Source organism: Onthophagus taurus, chromosome 11 (genome assembly GCF_036711975.1).
Source record: "Onthophagus taurus isolate NC chromosome 11, IU_Otau_3.0, whole genome shotgun sequence".
Taxonomy (NCBI): Eukaryota; Metazoa; Arthropoda; class Insecta; order Coleoptera; family Scarabaeidae; genus Onthophagus; species Onthophagus taurus.
The window spans coordinates 14504959-14525564 of NC_091976.1; the positions used below are offsets into that span (position 1 = coordinate 14504959).

The 20606-nt window shown below is 32.9% G+C and overlaps 1 protein-coding gene across 5 annotated transcripts in view; it reads left to right on the plus strand.

Annotated features, from left to right (window-relative positions):
• Positions 1–3908: 3908 nt before the first annotated feature.
• LOC111413737 (small optic lobes) overlaps positions 3909–20606 on the plus strand; it is a 90252-nt gene continuing 73554 nt past the window's right edge. For 2 of the 5 annotated variants that reach the window (XM_071200252.1, XM_071200250.1), the window contains exons 1-2: positions 3910–4351; positions 4807–5314. In XM_071200252.1, coding sequence (XP_071056353.1) covers positions 4116–4351; positions 4807–5314 — 744 coding nt within the window. In that variant the 5' untranslated portion in view covers positions 3910–4115. The other 3 variants (XM_071200249.1, XM_071200251.1, XM_071200253.1) reach the window with 3 other exon arrangements.

Consider the following 20606-nt stretch of genomic DNA (forward strand, 5'->3'; position numbering starts at 1 on the left):
GGAGGATGGTAAAAGTGGGCCTAAGGTCCATTACTACCATCTTTTAGTTAAATTTATCTTATAGATAAACCCACCTTCTGGTTAAGCTATCTAAGGGATTATTACTATGGTTACGGCTATTTCACGCGCTCTGATTGGCTAGTAGATGGGTTTATCTATAAGATAAATTTAACTAAAAGATTAGGTTAAAGATTAGGCTTAAAGATTAGATTATTAATGGACCTAAGGTCCATTACTACCTGACTGCCTTAGGCTCGTTACTACCATCTTCTGGTTAAGCTATCTAATGGATTATTACTATGGTTACGGCTATTTCACGCGCTCTGATTGGCTAGTACGAGGGGTAAACCGACAGTTCAAATTTTGTACACCTACTTCCCCTTTGACAAATAATTCCTTATACTTCCTACTTATATTCCTAGTATTTCCCTGTACTTCCGTGTATTTCCTCATAATTCCTTATACTTCCCGATACTTCCGTATACTTCCCCGTAATTCCTCTTACATACTCGTACCTCCTCTCCCTTCGGACGGCATATCCACGTGTGTATTTAAGTAAAACACCCAAATAAAAGTCAATAAAAATTAACATATATTCTTTGGCAAATAAAAACATTTAGTTTTTCTATATAAAAACAGAAAATAATAATACTGACAAAACAGATTTAAAGCTTTTTATAATTTTGTTTGAAAGCTTTGTATAATTTCTTTATTTCTACATCATCATGTCTGCTAATTTGAAATATGCCGTTACCAAGTAAATTAATGGGACCGTAAAGTTTTATCAAATAGTGTGCATTTAGTTCTACACAGACGTAGGCGTTTAAAGTGATGAAATTATCGGTTAGTTTATATGTTTTGTGTTCTTTTATCCAATATCTCCATATGCGGAAGTAAAACACAGCGTACCAAATATAATACAGTCGTTTTTCTAAAGATATGTTTTTATTTAAGAATGCGTTTAATATGTAACAGATGACTTTCAAATACGAGATTGTGCCTTCTGAACCTTCTACGTTCTTCAGCAATTCCAATACTTCTAAGGATGTAATTTTTTCCACTGATTTGAAGTTCATTCGGTCTGTTGGATTTAGATCGGAAATCGTTAAAAAATGTTTGTCTTTTGGTTGATTCTTCACTAGTTCTTCAATAAGCGTTACGGATATAGTAAAATTTCCTATCGGCAAATAAATGTTGGCTTTAAGTAGGCGATTTCGTAGTTTAGTTCCGATATGAACCTCATCAAACATTGCCAGTTTACAGGGTTAAATTCATTGTCTATGGGTATTTGAAACCACGGCCAATTAGGCTCCTGCGTTTGTTTGAAAGGAAGTTTTGCTCTTATACGCATAGACTTTAGAAGCCGCGTATCTCCATCAGAGGAGTAACCCAATATTTTTATTCCATAACGACTAGCTTCCTTTTCTAAATATTTCCATCGTTGAAGAACGTCTTTGTATATAAATGTGTTGTCAGTGCCGTATACTGATAAACAATAAGCTGATGCGTTTTGACACAGCGGTTGCGCCATTATTACGTAGGCGCAGTTGCCCTTAGGACAATTTGAAGTCGCCAAATATGCATCTGTTACAGGCAAACCATTTCTAAGTGGCAGAGAAAATCCCATCACTGTATTGTTTCTAGAATTGTATTCAACTTTTCCCGTTATCCTGGTGGCGTCTTCAGCAATCCAAACAATCGAGGGAAGATTCCTTTCGTCCAGAAAAACTTTAAGATTGGCAAAGTCGAAACTGCCTTCATCAAAATACTTATTCTGATTGTTAACATATCTATTCAGGGTCGAAATTGTTGGGAGTGCGCCCTTTAAATTTGTATAAAGGACTCCATACAAAGTACCACCAATGTAAAATAAATAAAGACTAAATTTTTTAATAACGTCGTCAAAAGTGTGTTTATATTTTGAACGTTTTGTATTTTTTAGCTAAATTTCACAAAGAATTTTTAGCAACCCTGACACATTCTTTCTCGCATTTTTCAATGAGAAATCGCTTTCCCCTCTAATTTTAAGAGTATCATCGATCTGATTAATTATTTCGAGATTAGCAGATAAAACATTTGTTGCGTCGTTTAGTAAAGAAAAAAAGTCTGTTATAAACAGTTGATTATTGTCAATATTGCCTCTTTTGCGTTTAGATTTTTCACTTCTTCCGTACTTTTCTAATTTCCATTTTGAAGAGCTAGTCTGGGGAGAATTATTACGAGTAACAAATTTTCGTGTAGGAACTCGTGTAAGGGTGTCAGTCGAGATTTCGGTCTTTGTTGGAGTTACACACTCGGTTACGCCGATTGATACTTCCTCGGATACTTCTGAGGAAACATTTTCTTTATCGGTTTCCGAGGCGGTTTCATTAAAGTAAATACTTTCAATACTCTTCAGACATTCATGATGAGATGTGTCAGTACGGTCAACAGGTGTTACGGAAATATTTTCTAGTATAATAATCTTTTGTGAATTATTTTCAACTGAAGAACTTGCACGTGAAGAACACGGATTTGGGTTCAACGTAAAATAATCAGTAATTGATGTTTCCCTGCGTTTACTTTCAACAATAGTTGCCGGTGCATTAATTTGATCGTTCGTATGCGCAGTAATATGTTTACTTAAAAAATGTTTATGAATATTAGCATATATCCATCTTGGTTGACAAGTGTCTTTTTTTGGACACCTTTTGGATTTTGCAACTTTGACCACAAAAGCAAGTCACAGTGCAAGAAAAATGTTTATCTAATCCTTTTTGAATTTTTAGGCTTATACCATTACATTTTGATTCAAATATTAACCATTGTTCCTGACTAACTTTTGTTTTAAGCCAGCACTTAAGAGCTTTTAATATAACGCACTTTTCTGTTTCCTGATCTGTAGCTGCAGTCTCACTTAATGGTTGTGCTGAGAGGGGTGGTAATGTCTGCTCAGAAATGTTTTCAGTTATGTCGGTTTGCGTAGACTGAGTCGATATTTTTCTCTTGTATTTGGATTTATAAAATTTGGAAATTAAAACTATTTGTTTTTTCGTGCCAGATAGCAATTTAAATTGCAGCGGATTATTTTTAAAAATCCCGTAAAACAAATTTTTTTCTTGCAAAGTTAGTAATTCATGGTAGTCATTTCTAATAAATGCTTGAATTTAGTACCATTGACTCTTCACGATATGTTAATATAAATTTAAATTTTAATATGATACTCATTCAATCTTACCTTTGAATGAAAACGATGCTTCTACTAGTAACAATTCACACACCCTTTATGAAACAGAAACTGCGCACCTAATACTAGATCTAGCTTGTTTATGGAACATCGTAACTTCGATCGTTAGATATCGTGTTTAATCGTGTTTCAATATATCCCCAAATTTCCCTAAATAATTTCCCGTACTTCCCCAATAATTCCCCGTACTTCCCCAAACTTCCTCGATAATTCCCCGTAATTCCTTGTACTTCCCCGTAATTACTCGCATCTCCCCATAATTCCCCAGACTTCCCCGTAATTCGTCGAACTTCCCCATAATTCCTCCGCATTTCCCCTATTTTGTACACCTACTTCCCCAGCGGTTTACCCCTCGCGCTAGTAGATGGGTTTATCTATTCTATAAAATAAATTTAACTAAAAGATGGTAGTAATGGACCTTAGTAAGGTATAACAATTATAATACAAACAGTAAGCTAATAATAAGAACATAAATAACTTAACATTTGTTTAACATAAACATCACATACACAAATTATACAAATAAATAACCCCTCAAGAAAACAAATAAATGAATAACGAATAACCTAGAAATTCAAAAAAAATAACCTTCAAATTCTTGCGTATGCGTGAAAAATCAGTAGTGGGGTTGTAATCAAGTCTTTCGATTGGCGTAGAACGAACGCGTTTCCTATGGATCAAGTACGTAAGGCATGCGTAGTTTAGCGCCAATTTTTAACTAGGTGAGTGGTTGGTGGATAGAGTGAAGAGACATCTAACCTTCCTGAAAAGAAAGAATCGAGCGCAGAGAGTGTATTCGGGGGGTTGTTGTGGAACAGCTGTTTTTCGCGATTGTCGTCGTCGTCGTCAAACAGAAAACAGGAAAAAGAGCGATGATGAATGACGAGAAATGGGTGCGATCGCTTCCGTTTTGCAGTGGCACTGCGCTAAATGCGGCCTAATTCACCCTGGCGAATCTTTAAAGTGTTCAAGATGTGGTTCGACGCGACAGTTTCATACAAACAAAGATGGTAAAGATGGTGGTAACAGCGGTGGCGGTAATGTTTATTCCTCCGGGTTTTGTACGGTGATACGGCGATACAAGAATAATTATAGGACCATTAATAAAAGTTGCGTTCTTCGTGGGTGAGCTTTCCTTGTTTTTTTTTTGTTTTTGTATATTATATACAATCGATATTGTATACACCGTTTATTGATCGCGTTAAAGAAACCGAATGTATGTGTGTATGGTTGTTCTGTTTAAATAACATTGATTTTGATGGTGATGCTTTGTTTTCATTCTTTTGTTTTTACTAAACAAAATTTCCACTGATAACAAAAGAATCCTAACCTCAATTTTATAAGGTAACTACGATTTCTTAGAAGTAAGTATTTATTTTTCTTTAAATTCTTTAAGTTTTTATCAGAAATACTTTATCATATTAATTTTTTATAAAATATTTTGATTAAAATTCCATATATTTAAAAAAAAAAATTAGGTTAGGATTATTTTGAGCTTTTTAAAATATAAAACAAAATGTTTAATGAATGTGATAAAATTATAATTAAAAACTTAATTTAATTTGTTATTATTTTTGTAGTAAAGAAGTTTTGAGTGATACAAAAAAGCTTAGAAAACGTTCGGCAAGTTATCCTAACCTCAATTTGATCAAGAAATGCAAAAATTGTCACGAAACGCTTAAAACCACGCCGACGAATCCCTGTATATTATGTGAAATAATGAACGTGCTGTGCAAACACTGTTCAAATCCAACAACAAGTGCCATAGAGCATAGGTGCGAAAGTGAGAAATTAGGAAAATTCGTTTTGGATAGAGGTTATGTTTCGTTGTCGAATATTAAGAGTTTTGGATGTACGGTGAAAAATAGTAAAATTGACGGCGATTTTCCCAGCAATATACGCACAACTGCCAGCGGGATTTACAATCCAGAGTCATCGGCTGAAAATATGGCTTTATCATGGAAAAAATCTTGGACTTGCACACGATGTACACTTTTAAATAATCCGGATTCTATTGTTTGCGAAGCTTGTGAAACTCCTTTTTCACCGGATCAAAACAGTAATTTACACCCAAACGTTATTATTAAGGTAAATAAGAAATTATTTAAAAAAAATAATTCTAACCTGAAATTTTTTTAACCATTTTTCTTTAGATATTTATTTTTACTTTTTCCTGTATAGATTATAATTTAAGGTGTGAATAATTATGTCCCTGTGAAATAAGTATATTTTTACTGATTTCTTATAACTTTCTTGTTAAATTTTTTTGTTTTTAAATATGAAAATAAATATTGATGTTTAACTAAAATTAGAACTAGCACTAGCACCAACATTAGATCTAGAACTAGAAACATTCAGGTTTAGTCATCTTAAGGGACGTATAGCTAAACCAGAATGTTTCTATGGTCTAGTGTTAGTTCCACATTTGGTTAATAACAATTAAAACTAGAACTAGCACTCTCACATGAACTAATATTAGATCTAGAACCAGAAACATTCATGTTTAGCCATATTGAGAGATGTGCAGCTAAACCCAAACGTTTGTAGTGAATCACACAATATACAGGGTGACCGGTCATTAGACGTTTCTGGGGTTCTGGCAAAACAAAAAATTTGAGAATGCAGACTTAAGTATTATCAATTACGTTCTCATCATCTAAAATATTTTCAGATTTCTAGCACTTTCCGGTTATACCGGAAGTCGTCACGTACTTTATTTTTTTAAATGGAACTAAATTGGAAAATAAATGGAACTAAAAATATACAGGGTTATTTTTACATACTTGGATTTGTCTGTTTTGAAGGTCTATAAATAACTTTATTTTTTGCAATTTCATTCGGCCATTCTCGAGTTATTCGATTTTTTCTAGAAAAATCTGCTCCAGCGGACATTTGTTCAAAAAATCATAGAACACTCAATTTTTGAGATATCAATTTAGGATTCAGAACATACTTAAACAACATGATGGAGTATGTTTTGGTGCCGAGAACGGCTGTCTAGATCGTTTGGTCACTTTACTATGACACGTTAATTTTTTTATTATTTTCGAAATTTGGAAGCACCATAACTTCATTTTTTTAAATGGCACCCCCCATATTTTATTATTTAGTCGTCTTTAGCGTCTCATTTTACATCTTTTATATTCCATATGTCCTATGCCTAACATTAATAGTTTGAGAAATAATTAGGGTTTTTTGAAAAATGCTCACATATCATATCGATATTAACCTAGTGTGCCATGGAAAACAAATTTAATGACATATTGATAAACGTCAAAGTTTGATTTACGTTGTTTGATGCTTGTGAGTCTAAAACCAGTTAAAATGGATATTAATAACGTAAATAATGTTTATAAAAATGAAGAAATCTATAATTTATTTTTTGTGCACGAAAAGTGCGACAAAGTTCTTAGTAGAACTTGCAGAATGTTTAATGAAAATTATCCACATTTATCTCCGATGACAAAAGGTAAATTCAGAAGAATAGAAGCAAATTTTTTGCATTTTGGACGAATTAGGGTAGGCACACACGGTCGATTATTCATTGACGAAACAGTTTAGTTGGATTGGTTTGAAATCAATTTATAACCGACTAAACTGTTTAGTTGTTCATAAATCGTGTTGTATGCACACACATATCGATTTCGAAACAACTTGTATTTATATTGTATTGAATATTGAATAATACCTGGAAATAATTCAAATTTTTAAAATAATGTTATTGAATTACTTTAATATACAAGTGTATAAGTGGTAATTAATTATTACTACACGTATTGCACTGTGATATTGGTTGCATACTTGCAATGATGACGTCGGGTACGATAATTAATTAACACACTGTATTTAGTGTGGTATACCCATATATATACTATCTCCTATATCGCTGACTCCCTATCTAAGCAATGAGTGGCGAGCGTTTCCATCAAAAGCAGACGGAATGATATATGTTTTGTCTTTGTCGTGCCCCCATGTCGCGAAGGCGCTTGCGCGAATCGTAAATTTTATGTGTATTTTATGCAGCTTTGAAATGTAATTATTGTAGATAATTGACTTTAATTATAAATTATCGTGGATGCATCAAATAAATTAGAATATATGTACTTTTGTGTGAAATTGACGTTGAATATTGCTTTAAATATCAACTTTATGTAGGTTGTTCATTAAACATTATATTCTTTAAAATTAAATTAATACATATATACATAGTAATTATTAAAAATGTGTACCAAAATATAGTTATTAATTTTTAACATAATTTGTGAGCTCACGCCCTTTAATAAAGTTGTTACATTCATTAAAGATATAAAATATGTACTTAGGGTACTTACTATTTAATGTACATAATATTCTATCATAAAATTTTCATCATATCGATGTAATTATTAATTAAATTTTTAAGAAAAATGTTTCTAGAAAAGGAGGGCTTTGAATTCTTTTTTATTACACTGAGATCTTTCCTTCTACCTGCTCAACCAATTTTTAGGCCCCAAAAATATCTCCCCTACTCTTTTTCTTTTTTATTTTACTTTTAACAAATTTTCTTCACTTTCTTAACAAATAATAATTACATTTTAAATTGCTTAGTCCTAAAATATGTTAATAATTATGTTATTATAAACATGAAACCTATAATATACATAACTAAATATTTAGATTTTAGGTTATGTTTATGTCAAACATTTATTTGGTGATTTATAAACATCAAGGTCATCAGCTGCTATTAATTTTTAATTCACCGTCCAATAAGATAAAAGCGTACTCACCACGTGTTCACGCATATCTCTTGAGTAGACGGGGGCACGACAGAGTCAGATATATATATATCTGCACTCTAGTGTTTACACTCTTTTGCTGCCTTAGTCAGCGATATAGGAGATAGTATATATATGGGTATACCGATTGGTAACTTTAATTTTAGGAGATACACCCAACACGGACGTACGTATAAGTATACTTGTGTGTGTGCATATGCGCGCGGAGTATGTTTGTGGGAGGGGAATCGCAAGAGTAATGGATCCGAGAGCAGTCAGTCGTTTGACATCGTTCAATGATAAGAAATATTATAAAAATAATAACTAATATAATAAATGAAATTCAAATAAGACAAAGCAAATTCTTAATTCTAAAAATAAAAACAATTCGTAAGTAACTGAAATAAACTTTGTAAAACAACAAATAAAACAAAAAACTATAAAAATAAAATATTTTTTATATTAGGTGTTCAAATAAACCACCATTCTGTGCTAAACAATAGCCCAATCTATCGTAAAAAGTTCGCCTTACATTCGCTAGTATATCGGGACTAATATCCTGTATACAATTGCGAATTTTTGTTTGTAAGTCATCCAGATTGGTTGTCCTTTCTTCATCAAAACCATAAATTTTCGATTTTAAATATCCCCATAGAAAAAAATCATTGGGGGCTAAATCTGGTGATCTAGGCGGCCAAGTTAACGTTCCGCAAATAGATATTACACGATTTGGAAATTGTGCGTTAAGATACTCTTTAACTTGCCGGCTGTTGTGAGCCGGGCAACCATCTTGTTGGAACCAGATACTTCCAAATTGAACATTGTCTCATTGTTGAAGCGATGGGATTACGTCATTTTGCAAAATGTTTAAATACTTATGACCATTTAAATTTCCTTCTATGAAAAAAGGACCGATAATATGGTCACCTACTAAGCCAGCCCAAACATTTAATTTTTGGGGATATTGTGTACGAGCCGTATAAACTTTGTGTTCATTGTCACGACTCCAATATCGAGCAACGCTGGGATTATGCCGACCATGCAAAGGAAATGTAGATTCATCGGTAAATAAAATGTTTTTTATAAAATCAACATTTCCGTTGGCCATTTCCATCATAGTAAAGCAAAATTCCGCCCTTGTAATATTATCGTTCTCGCAGAGTTCCTGTCTTTTTTGTACCTTGTACGACCTGTACCCGTGTTTCTTTAATGTTTTTAGAACGGCAACATGGCTGATAGCAAACGTCTCCGCAACTTGTCTGCTTGACTGATTTTTATTGCGTTCAACATCAGCACATATCATCGTATCACGTAACTCATCTCTTTTACCCCTTCGTAATTTGTGTTTCTGTGGAGACACACATCCATGTCGCTCAAAGTTTTTAATAATATTTGAAATTGTTCTGCGACTAGGAATTGATCTGTTTTCATAGGCCACAGGAAACAAATTAATTATTTGGGCAACAGAATTGCCACCATAAAACCATTTTGTAATCTGTACCTTTTCCGCTACAGTAAACAACATCTTACGAGGGGACCTTACGGGTTCGTCATCACCGATTTTGTTCATATTTATAGGGATTGAAGATCAGTACTCGGACATCACTTTCCTGAAGCAGTTCGATCCCATGCTGGAAAATATCCGAGAAAATCGATTTCAAAATTTTCAAAATATTTCGCAACAATAGAAATGCGGTAAATTGTATCTACGTTCATAGTGCCAATTAGCCGAGCGACGTAAGTGGGGTTTTGGATGCCCAAGGTCTCAGGTTCAATCCTTACTGCTCGCTTTATTTTATTTTTTTTATTTATTTTATTTTTTCATTATTGATGATAATCATTATTTTTAATGATTATTAACAAATATTAAATAAACAGCGGACAGACCATTAGGTCGATAACTGTAATAAAGATTTATTTTTCTCTCTATTAAATAAATTCAAAAATAATATTAAAAATAATAGCACAATGTCATCTGTTCATTGTTAAACCAAATAATCCAGATTACGCATACGGATGGCATACTGATAACAAAATAATTTATTTATTGTTAAGAGTATTATATAATATGAAATATATTAACAATACAAATAATATACGAACAATGCAAAAATAACAAGATATATTACATTACATTACATTACATAGATTACATATGGGATAAGCGGACCAACAAACCTCGCGGTGCAAGGTATAGATACCTAATGATCTATTGCACCCCTTGCTCGGTAAAAGGTCATTCCAATCCTTTGGGGAGATAAGCTGCGACCCAAAAATCGAGAATCTGATACGGTTAACAGCAGGGCATGGGCAGTGGCATAAAACATGCTCAGCCGTCTCCGCATCCTCCGCACATAGTCGGCATTCAACATCGCAGAATAAAAAACCCAACAAGTTGAGGTGTGCTTTTAATCGGCAGTGCCCAGTAAAGACACCCATTAGAACTTATATGGTGCTACGAGCAAGTCCTAAAATATTTCCGGGTTTGACAGTGGCGATATTAATAAACACAACAATATATATATATAAATATAACAGTAAATTATAATAACAACAGATTACTATTTTTAATCAATATTACATGAACCAGGGTGGTAATTATCATAAAAACAGGTAAAACAGTAAGTTTCACGACATCTAGCACACTGAATAAATGAGGATTCATTACAACGGCAAGGTTTTCTTAAAATATCTGTCGAAAAACAAACTTGATTCACATTCATAAAAACTTCTCTATTGTCGCAAAGTTTAGAAGCAAACCATGCGTACCGAATCATATTTAAAAAAATTGAAGACGATAACTGGTGATGAATAATGGAATGAATTTTAATACAATCTTCACGAGAATTAATTTCGCGATTTTGTTCAATTAAAACCGAACAATTTTGCAGCTTTTTAATAAAGTTTTTGACCTGTCTGTAAAAATATACATCGCAAGGTTGCACTAATGGTGTACATTTTGGAGGTATAAATTTAATACAACATGTTGACAAACACTCATCATCAACAAAAATTTGGTCATATATTTCTGGCTTGGTTTGTCCTCCCCAAGAATCAACAAACAAGCAAAATTTCTGTTTTTTTACGTATGGCTTTATAGCTTTTATTAGAAAGTCTTTATATAAGTTAGTTGTTAATTTTCCTGATTTTGATGATGTTACGGTGACGTTGTTGTATTTTTTGACGTATTCGTCCACTAATTTTTGTACTCGAGGTCCGAAAGAATCTCCTGCTTCTTGTAGACATACAAACACTACTGGTAATAGTTTTCCAGCTAACGTAATGCTGTATTGAGCTGTATACGAATGAGTTGTTTTGTTAATGTTTTGTCTTTGAACAAGGACTGCTTTTGCACCTTTGGCTGCGAGGGTTCTATTAAAAGTGGACTGGTATTGGCATCCTTATAAATAATTTAAAAAAACGATGTATTTAATAAATATTCTTGTACTATATATTAATTATAAAAGCACAATTAATTGTAAATACCTATTTGATCTGTATTTATCACATAATTTGGGTCGAAGTTTATTATAAGGTTACGAGCCTGTATACGAAAATTTTCCGCAGAAGCCAAAATTTCCTCCATCGACGCTGTTTCTTTTTCTGATACATATTTAGTAATTTTTCGTTGACGAATTCTATACATCCGTTTAAACTTCTCGACCCAAGAATGGGAAGCTTTAAACTCAAAGTCGGAAAATTGGCTTGCAGCAGATAACGCCCATTGTTGTAAATTTCTTGTCGTTACTTGGTGATTAACTTGACGAGCTTCCTTAAACCGATCGTGCGTCCATGAATCGATAATAGAATATTTATCAAAAATGGTTCCACCACTTTTAACCTGTTGCTCCCAAACTTGTAAGTCACCCTTCTTTTTCAATCGCTGACATCCATTATTTTGTAAAGTTTTCAAACTCCAATTTGGGTGAGATTTCGCTGTGTTGATTACTTTTATTTTGTAATTTATTGGAATGAACTGGTCCTTTTTCGATTTCTTTCCCTCAGGTTCATAATCAGGTTCTTCATTTTCTTCAATTTCTTTAAAATTATTTTCATAATCTGATTCTTTATCGTTGACTTCTTCATTCATAATTAGTTCATCCACAAGAACAAATTGTTTCTCACCACCAATAAGATTCTGTAATGTGTATTCATACAGTTGTTCTGCCAATAACACAGACTCTTTACTAATTGTGGATGAAGGTTGTTCTGTTATCAGATTGTTTTCTGTAAGAAGCTGTTGAAAGTAACAAACAGCATTTTTTAAAGTTAATTTATTGAATTCCGTGTGCAGGTTTTGCTCAACAGATTCCATTATAATAAATTGTCCGTAATTTTATTTAACTTATAATATTGATAACACTTAACAATAATAATAACAACACTTAACAATAATAATAACACTTAACAATAATAATAACACTTAACAATAGTAATAACACTTAACAATAATAATAACACTTAACAATAATAATAACAACACTTAACAATAATAAATAATAACACTTAACAATACTAATAACACTATTAACACTGGTAAAAACTATTTATTAACAATAAGCACAGAAAAACGTGAATGATCTTTTTAATGTCACAATATGTAATTCTTTTGTTTTATTAATAAAATCGGGTATTTGCATGGTTGCTAGATCTCAATTTTCAGATATTTTAAGAAAACGTTATAAATCCTCGTTATTTATACAGTGTGATAGATATCGTGAAACTTACTTTTGACCTGTTTCTATTAAATAAAATAAAATAAATAAGCTTTTACCTAAAATAAAAATTAAATAAAAAAAAAAAAACCAGTACAGTGGCGATCGAACCTGCGACCTCAACATTCAAAGCAGCACTCATAGTCCCTCGACTAAACGAAACTCTATACTAAAGGCAAATTTTATCGTACTTCTACTATTGTGAAATATTTTGAATATTTTGAAATCGATTTTCTCGGATATTTTCCAGCATGGGATCGAACTGCTTCAGGAAAATGATGTCCGAGTACTGATCTTCAATCCCTATAAATATGAACAAAATCGGTGATGACGAACCCGTAAGGTCCCCTTGTTAGTTCTTTTTTGCTAGGGTTACCTGCAAAGCGATGCGACCAACTTCGCCTCTCAACAATCTATGAACGATTCAATTTGTGCATTACCCCTACGCTTGTTTATCCCCACTTAACGACACCGAATATACACACACACGTATACTTATGCGTACGTCCGTGTTGGGTGTATCTCCTAAAATTAAAGTTACCAATCGGTATAATTAACTGCGGTAGCAAAACGGAAAATAATTTAACTTAATTTTTGATATAAATTCACTTATCATAAAATAATTGAGAGAAACTAAAGTAGTAATCGATTTATGTTATACTAGAGAAGACACCTCAACTCTCACTTAAGTTGCGCGTGCAACCTAAATTCCTAAAAACCTCAACTAAACTATCGACTGTGTGTGCGCTTCAATATGAAGCTGTGGCATTATTGCAGTTGTACGATAGTTGCACAACTTTTTAATCATAAGTGTACATCGACTCCTTTTGATTAAAAAATCGAGTTGATCTGCAGTTGTGTTGTGTGCGCACCTACATTAAACTTAATACATTTATGTCCATCGACTAAACTATCGGCCGACTAAAAATCGACCGTGTGTGCCTACCCTTAATCACGTGTTAAACTGACCAAAAAATGTAGATAATGTAACGGAAGAGGTGAATACATTGGCTTATTTCGAGCCCAGTCCCAACACCTCAATTCGAGCTGCCAAAGAAGATCTGGGAATCATACTACGAACTTTGTCGCACTTTTCATACATAAAAAATAAATTAAGAATTTCTTGATTTGTGTAAATATTACTTTCGTTATTGTTATCGATTTTAACTCGTTTCAGTACTGATATTAAGGGACATAACATAATTATTAGCTCACATGCATCAAGTGACGTAAACAAGTGAGTCTCTGACAAGAACTCATTGAGAAGGCCTGTTTTTCATGGCACACTAGGCTAAATATCCATATGATATGTGTGCATTTTTCAAAAAACCCTAATTATCTCCCAAACTATTAATATTAGGTATGGGACGTATAGGATATAAAAGATGTAAAATGAGACACCGAAGACGACTAAGAAATAAAATATGGGGGGTGCCATTTAAAAAAATGAAGTTATGGTACTTCCAAATTTTGAAAAGTTAACGTGCCATAGTAAAGTGACCAAACGTCCTAGACAGCAGTTTGCGGCACCAAAACATACTCCATCATGTTGCTTAAGCATGTTCTCAATCCTAAATTGATATTCCAAAAATCGAGTATTCTCTGATTTTTTGAACAAATGTCTGCTGGAGCAGATTTTTCTAGAAAAATTCAAATAACTCGAGAACGGACGAATCAAATTGCAAAAAGTAAAGTTATTTATAATCCTTGAAAACAGACAAATCCAAATATGTAAAAATATAGGGTGTTCCATTTAAAAAAATAAAGTTGGTGGCGACTTCCGGTATAACCGGAAGTGCAAGATGCAAGAGATCGTAATTGATAATTCTTAAGTCTGAATTCTCAAATTTTTATTTTCGCCAGAACCCCAGAAACGCGTAATGGCCGGTCTCGCTGAGACACCCTGTATCTTTATTAATTATTAACTTTTTACAGTTCTTTTACATCAAGTACACATACGAGTTGCTTTTATGCAATTTTTATGACACCTCCCCTATCAAGTTAAGGGCTTACATACACCTGAGACTCTCTAAAATAGGGTTATTAAAATTTCTTTTTGTCTATAAAAATATATTTTATTCAACAAGCATGATATAGGTTTTGATATACAGGGTGATTTATTAGCTCACCATCAAACTTTGACATATGATAGCTAATCCAATTACAAAAAAAATGTTAATGAACATACAGTGTGTTCCAGGATTTTGAAATTTATTTTAAGGCTAAGGAATTAAGTCCTGGTGTGAAGAGAATTTTAAGAATATTTTCATATTTTGAAACTTTCCTCCCGAATTTTAAGTTGATTTCGAAAAGGCCTTAGTTGTAGATATTGCATAAATAGGGACAAGGGTGGTTACTACATTTGATTGTAACAAATAATAATTAAACAATGAAATTTCATAACGAACAATAAAAAAAAATAAAACAAAAACGGTAACAATATTAAATTAAATGTTTAAAATGTTGTCCATTAGCAGCAAGGCAATGGCCTAAACGATCACTAAAAGCTCGAATTGTATTTCTTAAATGAACGGGCAGTATTTGAGCTACTTCGTACCGTATTCGCCGTTCTAATTCTGCTAAATTGTTAGGACGGTTTTTGTATACCTTGCTCTTTAGGTGACCCCATAAGAAAAAGTCGCATGGTGTCAAGTCTGGGGAGCGTGGTGGCCATTCTACAGGACCCCTACGGCCTCTCCAACGATTCAAAAATACTTCATCTAAAAGCCTGCGTACATTTAGTTGATAGTGAGGTGGTGCCCCATCTTGTTGAAACCAGAGATTGTTTTCGTTCGGAAAAACGTCTCTACAGGTCGGAATTATTTGTTCCTGCAGTAATTCCGATAACGAGTAAGGTTTACCTGCCCACAAATTTATTTTCTGCGGCGTTTACGTATGACTTTCTATTGCCCAGTGGGGGTTCTCAGCAGACCAGTATCGACAATTGTGTCTATTTACTTTTCCATTCAAATAAAATGTGGCTTCGTCAGAAAATATTATCTTGTTAATGAAGTTTGGATCATCGTTAATTCGCCTCATCATTTCTTCACAAAGTTGTACACGTCTATCAAAATCATCTTCTGATAACTCTTGCAGTAAAGCTGGTTTATAGGGATGTTGTTTCTCCTTTTTCAAAATGTTTTGAATAGATCCTGTACTGACATCGAAATTTAAGGCTAGTTGACGAATCGAGGTATGTGGATTATCTGTTATTTCTTCTAACACACCTTGCCTCATATCTTCATTTGTTGCAACATTCGGCGGACCGCATTTTCGAATATCCTTTACATGACCCGTCTTTTTAAAACGTTTTAGAGTTTTACTAACAGCCGATTGACTAATTGGTTGTCGATTTGGATATGTTTCATTAAATAAAACACATACTTCATGTTGCGTTCTCATACGATTTCCAAAACCAACCATTGTTAAAATAATAATTCGCTCTGTTTCCGTTAAATGTACCATTTTTCTAGTAGACATTTAACTAATAATGCTAGCAACTCTACTTTCTTTAAACTGTCTCCGTTACCATGGCAACGCACATAACAATCATCTCGTCACGTTATAGCCTGCTCCAGAAATGTGTAGTTTAGTAATTTTTATAGAATCGTATGTAATATTCAATAGTAACAATAACTGGAATAACTAATAATATCTCCGTGTCCTAAACCCATATTCTTATTTATTTAATATCTACAATTAAGGTCTTTTCGAAATCAACTTAAAATAGACTGGCTAAGTCTGACGTCACAGAGGTGGGCGGAGCTTATACCAACTCCAAACAATTTCGTTGCTAACCACACTTGCTAAAATAAATCGCCATAAAAATGTCATTTAAAATGTCGCTTAGTTTATTTTATTTTAACACTAATTGAAAAATTGCATATGGGGATTTATCGTTAGCAACAAAGATGTTTACAGTCGGTATAAGCTCCGCCCACCTCTGCGACGTCGAGTCATCTCCGTTACCATAGTAACACACATAACAATCCCATAATGACGCCATAATTTGGTTGTCGCAACGTCAAATCTTTTTAAATGAAAGTTTCAATATCTCGAAAACTATGCAGTTTAAAACACCTTGTCAAAAGGAATCCATTTAAAAAACACACTCACCATGTCATAACTCAAATTGCCGTCATCATTTTTATTTTATTTCTACACCAAGATATGCGGAAAATAGTAACTCAAGTTAATAGATAATAAGATAATAAATAATAATAAGATAATAGTAACTCAAAATAGTATCTCAAGTAACTTTTATTTAAAATTTTTTTTAATATAAGTTGAAGTTTAGGCTGTAGAATTATTATTCCATACTTTTTGTACACCCTGTATATGACACCCTAACGCTCTATCGATCTTTAAAACATTTCTTTTATGGCGTCTACTTCCATCTTCCCAGCGGATCCCTCATGATTTGTCGAACACTGATCCTGGTGGTGAGCATTCCATTCCTCATATTCCGCTATATTTTCTTTTGATGTGCAATATTCGGATGATTTGCAGTATGAACATTTTACTACAATATCCACAACCTTGCCTGTGTATCATCCAATAAATGTCGCAACGCCTAGTAAGGATGTGAATCCACGATTTTTTCAGGTTCCATCTCCATGCAAATACTGTTAATTGTTGATTATGAATGTCATTACTTCTCATGGCATCGCTCTCTCTTCTTTGACGATATTTCTAGACAATAAATCAAAAACCGCGGAAAAAGCAGTATAAATATTTTTTACTATGAGGTCATAAGCCGTTTGTGCCACAGGCGGTGGTAAGTCCAGTATGCCCTCAAAATTTCTGAGCGCCATTCAAACCAAGTCGTAAGCACTTCCAATCAACGGAGAAGACGGAATTAAGACTGGATCACACGACGAACACACTATCATTATTTTGAATCCAAGTCCTCGGATACTTTCAGTTTTGAATTCAATGTTTCCACTACACTGTTTATATTTCACACATTCAGATATAGTAGTAGTAAAAACAGTGAAAAAAATAAGTATTCGGTAGCCCATAGTTTCCTCTTCAGGAACAAACACTGTGTTTTTATTTTTCAATTTTTTTTTGCGGCTGTGGTTACACTCATTTCCTCTTGCTCAGCTTGGTTTTGATTTTTCGGCGCCTTTCTCTTCTTCCTCGTATTCTTTCGTAGTTCACCAGACTGATGTTTTTGTCGCAACCTTTTCGTCGTTCCATTTTGTAAAATTTTCACAATAACATTGATTTTAATTTGCATACAACAATTCGTCTCCAAGATTAGATAATGACTAAAGCACTGCGTAAATTGTCCAACTTATATTGTAAAATGCTTATACATACACCACACATATTTTTTTCAATACTGGGAATCCAATGGGAGTTTTTAAAGGGAAAACACCGCGTCTATCTGAACCCGAACCATTATTACTTGTTATTACTTACAAAACTTAATAACTCTGTAATTTTTGGAAATTTTTGTATGACATTTTCAGGGTAGGCACTCAATGTGTAGTACTTTCGAATGAGTTTAAATCGTAAAATCTTTTTTTTCCTATTCAGGTGTATGTAAGCCCTTAATATATCACAAAATCGTTAAATTTATTCGGCTTTCGCATTATTCGGGACGGCTTAGTTTTTAGATTAACAATTGGTTGTTCATTATTTGTAATTAATTATAGGTACAATAGCATTTTCTACATTATTACCTAACTTATTATTGTTATTAGAATCAAGCTAGGTGCCATTGCTTGTTCTTTTTATAAACTATCCTTTCTCCCACATTTAAGTCTTTCAATGGTTTTGTTCCCTTGTCATAGCATTTTTTCATTATTTCTTGCCTAAATGATTTTTAAAGCTCTTGATTCGTTTTAATCTATCAAGAAAATAAAAGTTCAGCAGGACATCTCATTAACTCTGTAATTGGTGTTTCGATATTCCATCGACGCAGCATCTAGATCTTTAGTTTTACGGAGTATATTCTTAGTTATCTTTACACAGCGTTCTGCCAAACCATCTTGGGTATCTTGGGCTGCTGGTTTTAAATTCAAAATTATATTCCTTTGCGAATTTCCGGACGAGTAGGGCATGTTATCCGACACAACAATGTCCAGCACATTCTTAAAAGCATTTATTATGTCTTAACTTTGTTTTGAATTGAGAGGTATAGTTTCTAACCACTTTGTTAGATAATCAACCATGACTAAATACATTTTTTTTTGATATAATAGCTTCCATGCTCATCGTTATCAATTAAGGTATAAAATATATATGTATAGGTTAACGATAAAATCTTTTATTTATTTTTGCAATCAGTCCTACATATGTTTCGACAGCTTGGCTGTCTTCTTTAGGCACGACTAGAAATAACATGAAATTAGTGAAAAACGTTAAATAATCGAAATAAAATGAGTTTTACCGTCAGTTATGTGAAAGACCTTGAAAAAATTATATGTATGGCTAAGTTGGGTTGAATCAGTTTCTTTAAATTCTCAAAAGCACAAAACGATGTATAAAACATCTATTAGGTTTTTCTCAAGATCCTGAAGGGAGCGTTGTGTTTTATTAGTGAATGGAAAAATTTCCAAATTGGATCGGAATTTTATCTTCGACAAGCGTCGTTTCTTCGGCATCGTTTAGTCAAATTTCTTATCAAACTAAAAGCTTACAAAAGTTAGAACATAAATAAATAAAATTAAAAGTTAAAAAGTTCTACAAACTTACAATTCTTAAAGAGAATTTGAGCAAATGAAAATGGATTCGTTTGTCCGTTATAAAAGATGGCTGAGGGAAATCCGGTCGTTCTTTGTAGAAGGAGCAGGAAAGTTGTATTAAATTAGTTTTAAAAGAAAAACGCGATCAAGCAATTAAATTTAATTAAATTATAAATTCAAAAAAAATCGTTTTCTAAATTTTCAAAATGCCCCCCGCCTCGATTTTGACATAATTGTATCTTGCGTATTGTCGATCCAACAACTCGACGTTATTCCTGCGGAGATATTTAGGTAATACATTTTCTAACTCGGTTTATTTTCTAATGCCTCACATTGTACATTGTAAGTTACTATCAGCTACAGAACATTTAATGTAAAAGAACAAAAAATAAAGAAAAAAAAATAAAAAAACAAAAATAATTGAACAATTAAGTTTAATAATTGTTTGATCGCGTTTTTCTTTTAAAACTGATTTAATATAACTGTTAATTTACACCATTATTAAAAAAGAACCACTGACTAAAGCAGCAGTGAACACTGCTCGAGGTGGTACTGAAACGTTAAAAAATAATTTTTTTTTTTAATTATAAGCGATCGTGAAAATTTTTTCAAGTAAAAGTTATGTGAAATTATGCTGTCTACCCAGCTGAAGAAAAAAAAATATAAATTTGAAAAAATAGCGAAATTAGTACTCACATCCGGTATAACTGGAAGTACAAAGAGAATGATTTCATGTCGTAATAATCCGTTTTAACAGCCTAATTATGCATTCCAAATGGTTTTCTTATATCACTAATAATAAAAAAAATATGGGGGTGAGCCACTTCTGAGGGACAACTGGTAGAGTGTGTTTGGTTTTAGTTGTCACAGCAGATATCTTAATTAATGTTGGAGATACAACAAAATGTTATAGAAGGAAAGTTGCTACACACTTAATATTCTATTACCTGCCATAGGTATTCAAAGAAACAATCACACATCAAATGTGTTAGATACAGCGAATATATTCAAAATTTTAAATGGAATATGCCCAATTTTATTACGTATTATAAAACTATAAAAAAATCTATTTACAATGATATATCACATGCCATTTGATGCCAATTAACGACACAAATTGATAGGCGGTTGGACAAATGAAATTATTTGGGAGCTGTCAGTTTTAAATAGCAGTGATGGCACGAAAATCCGGCCTTGATACTGATTTCGACTGATC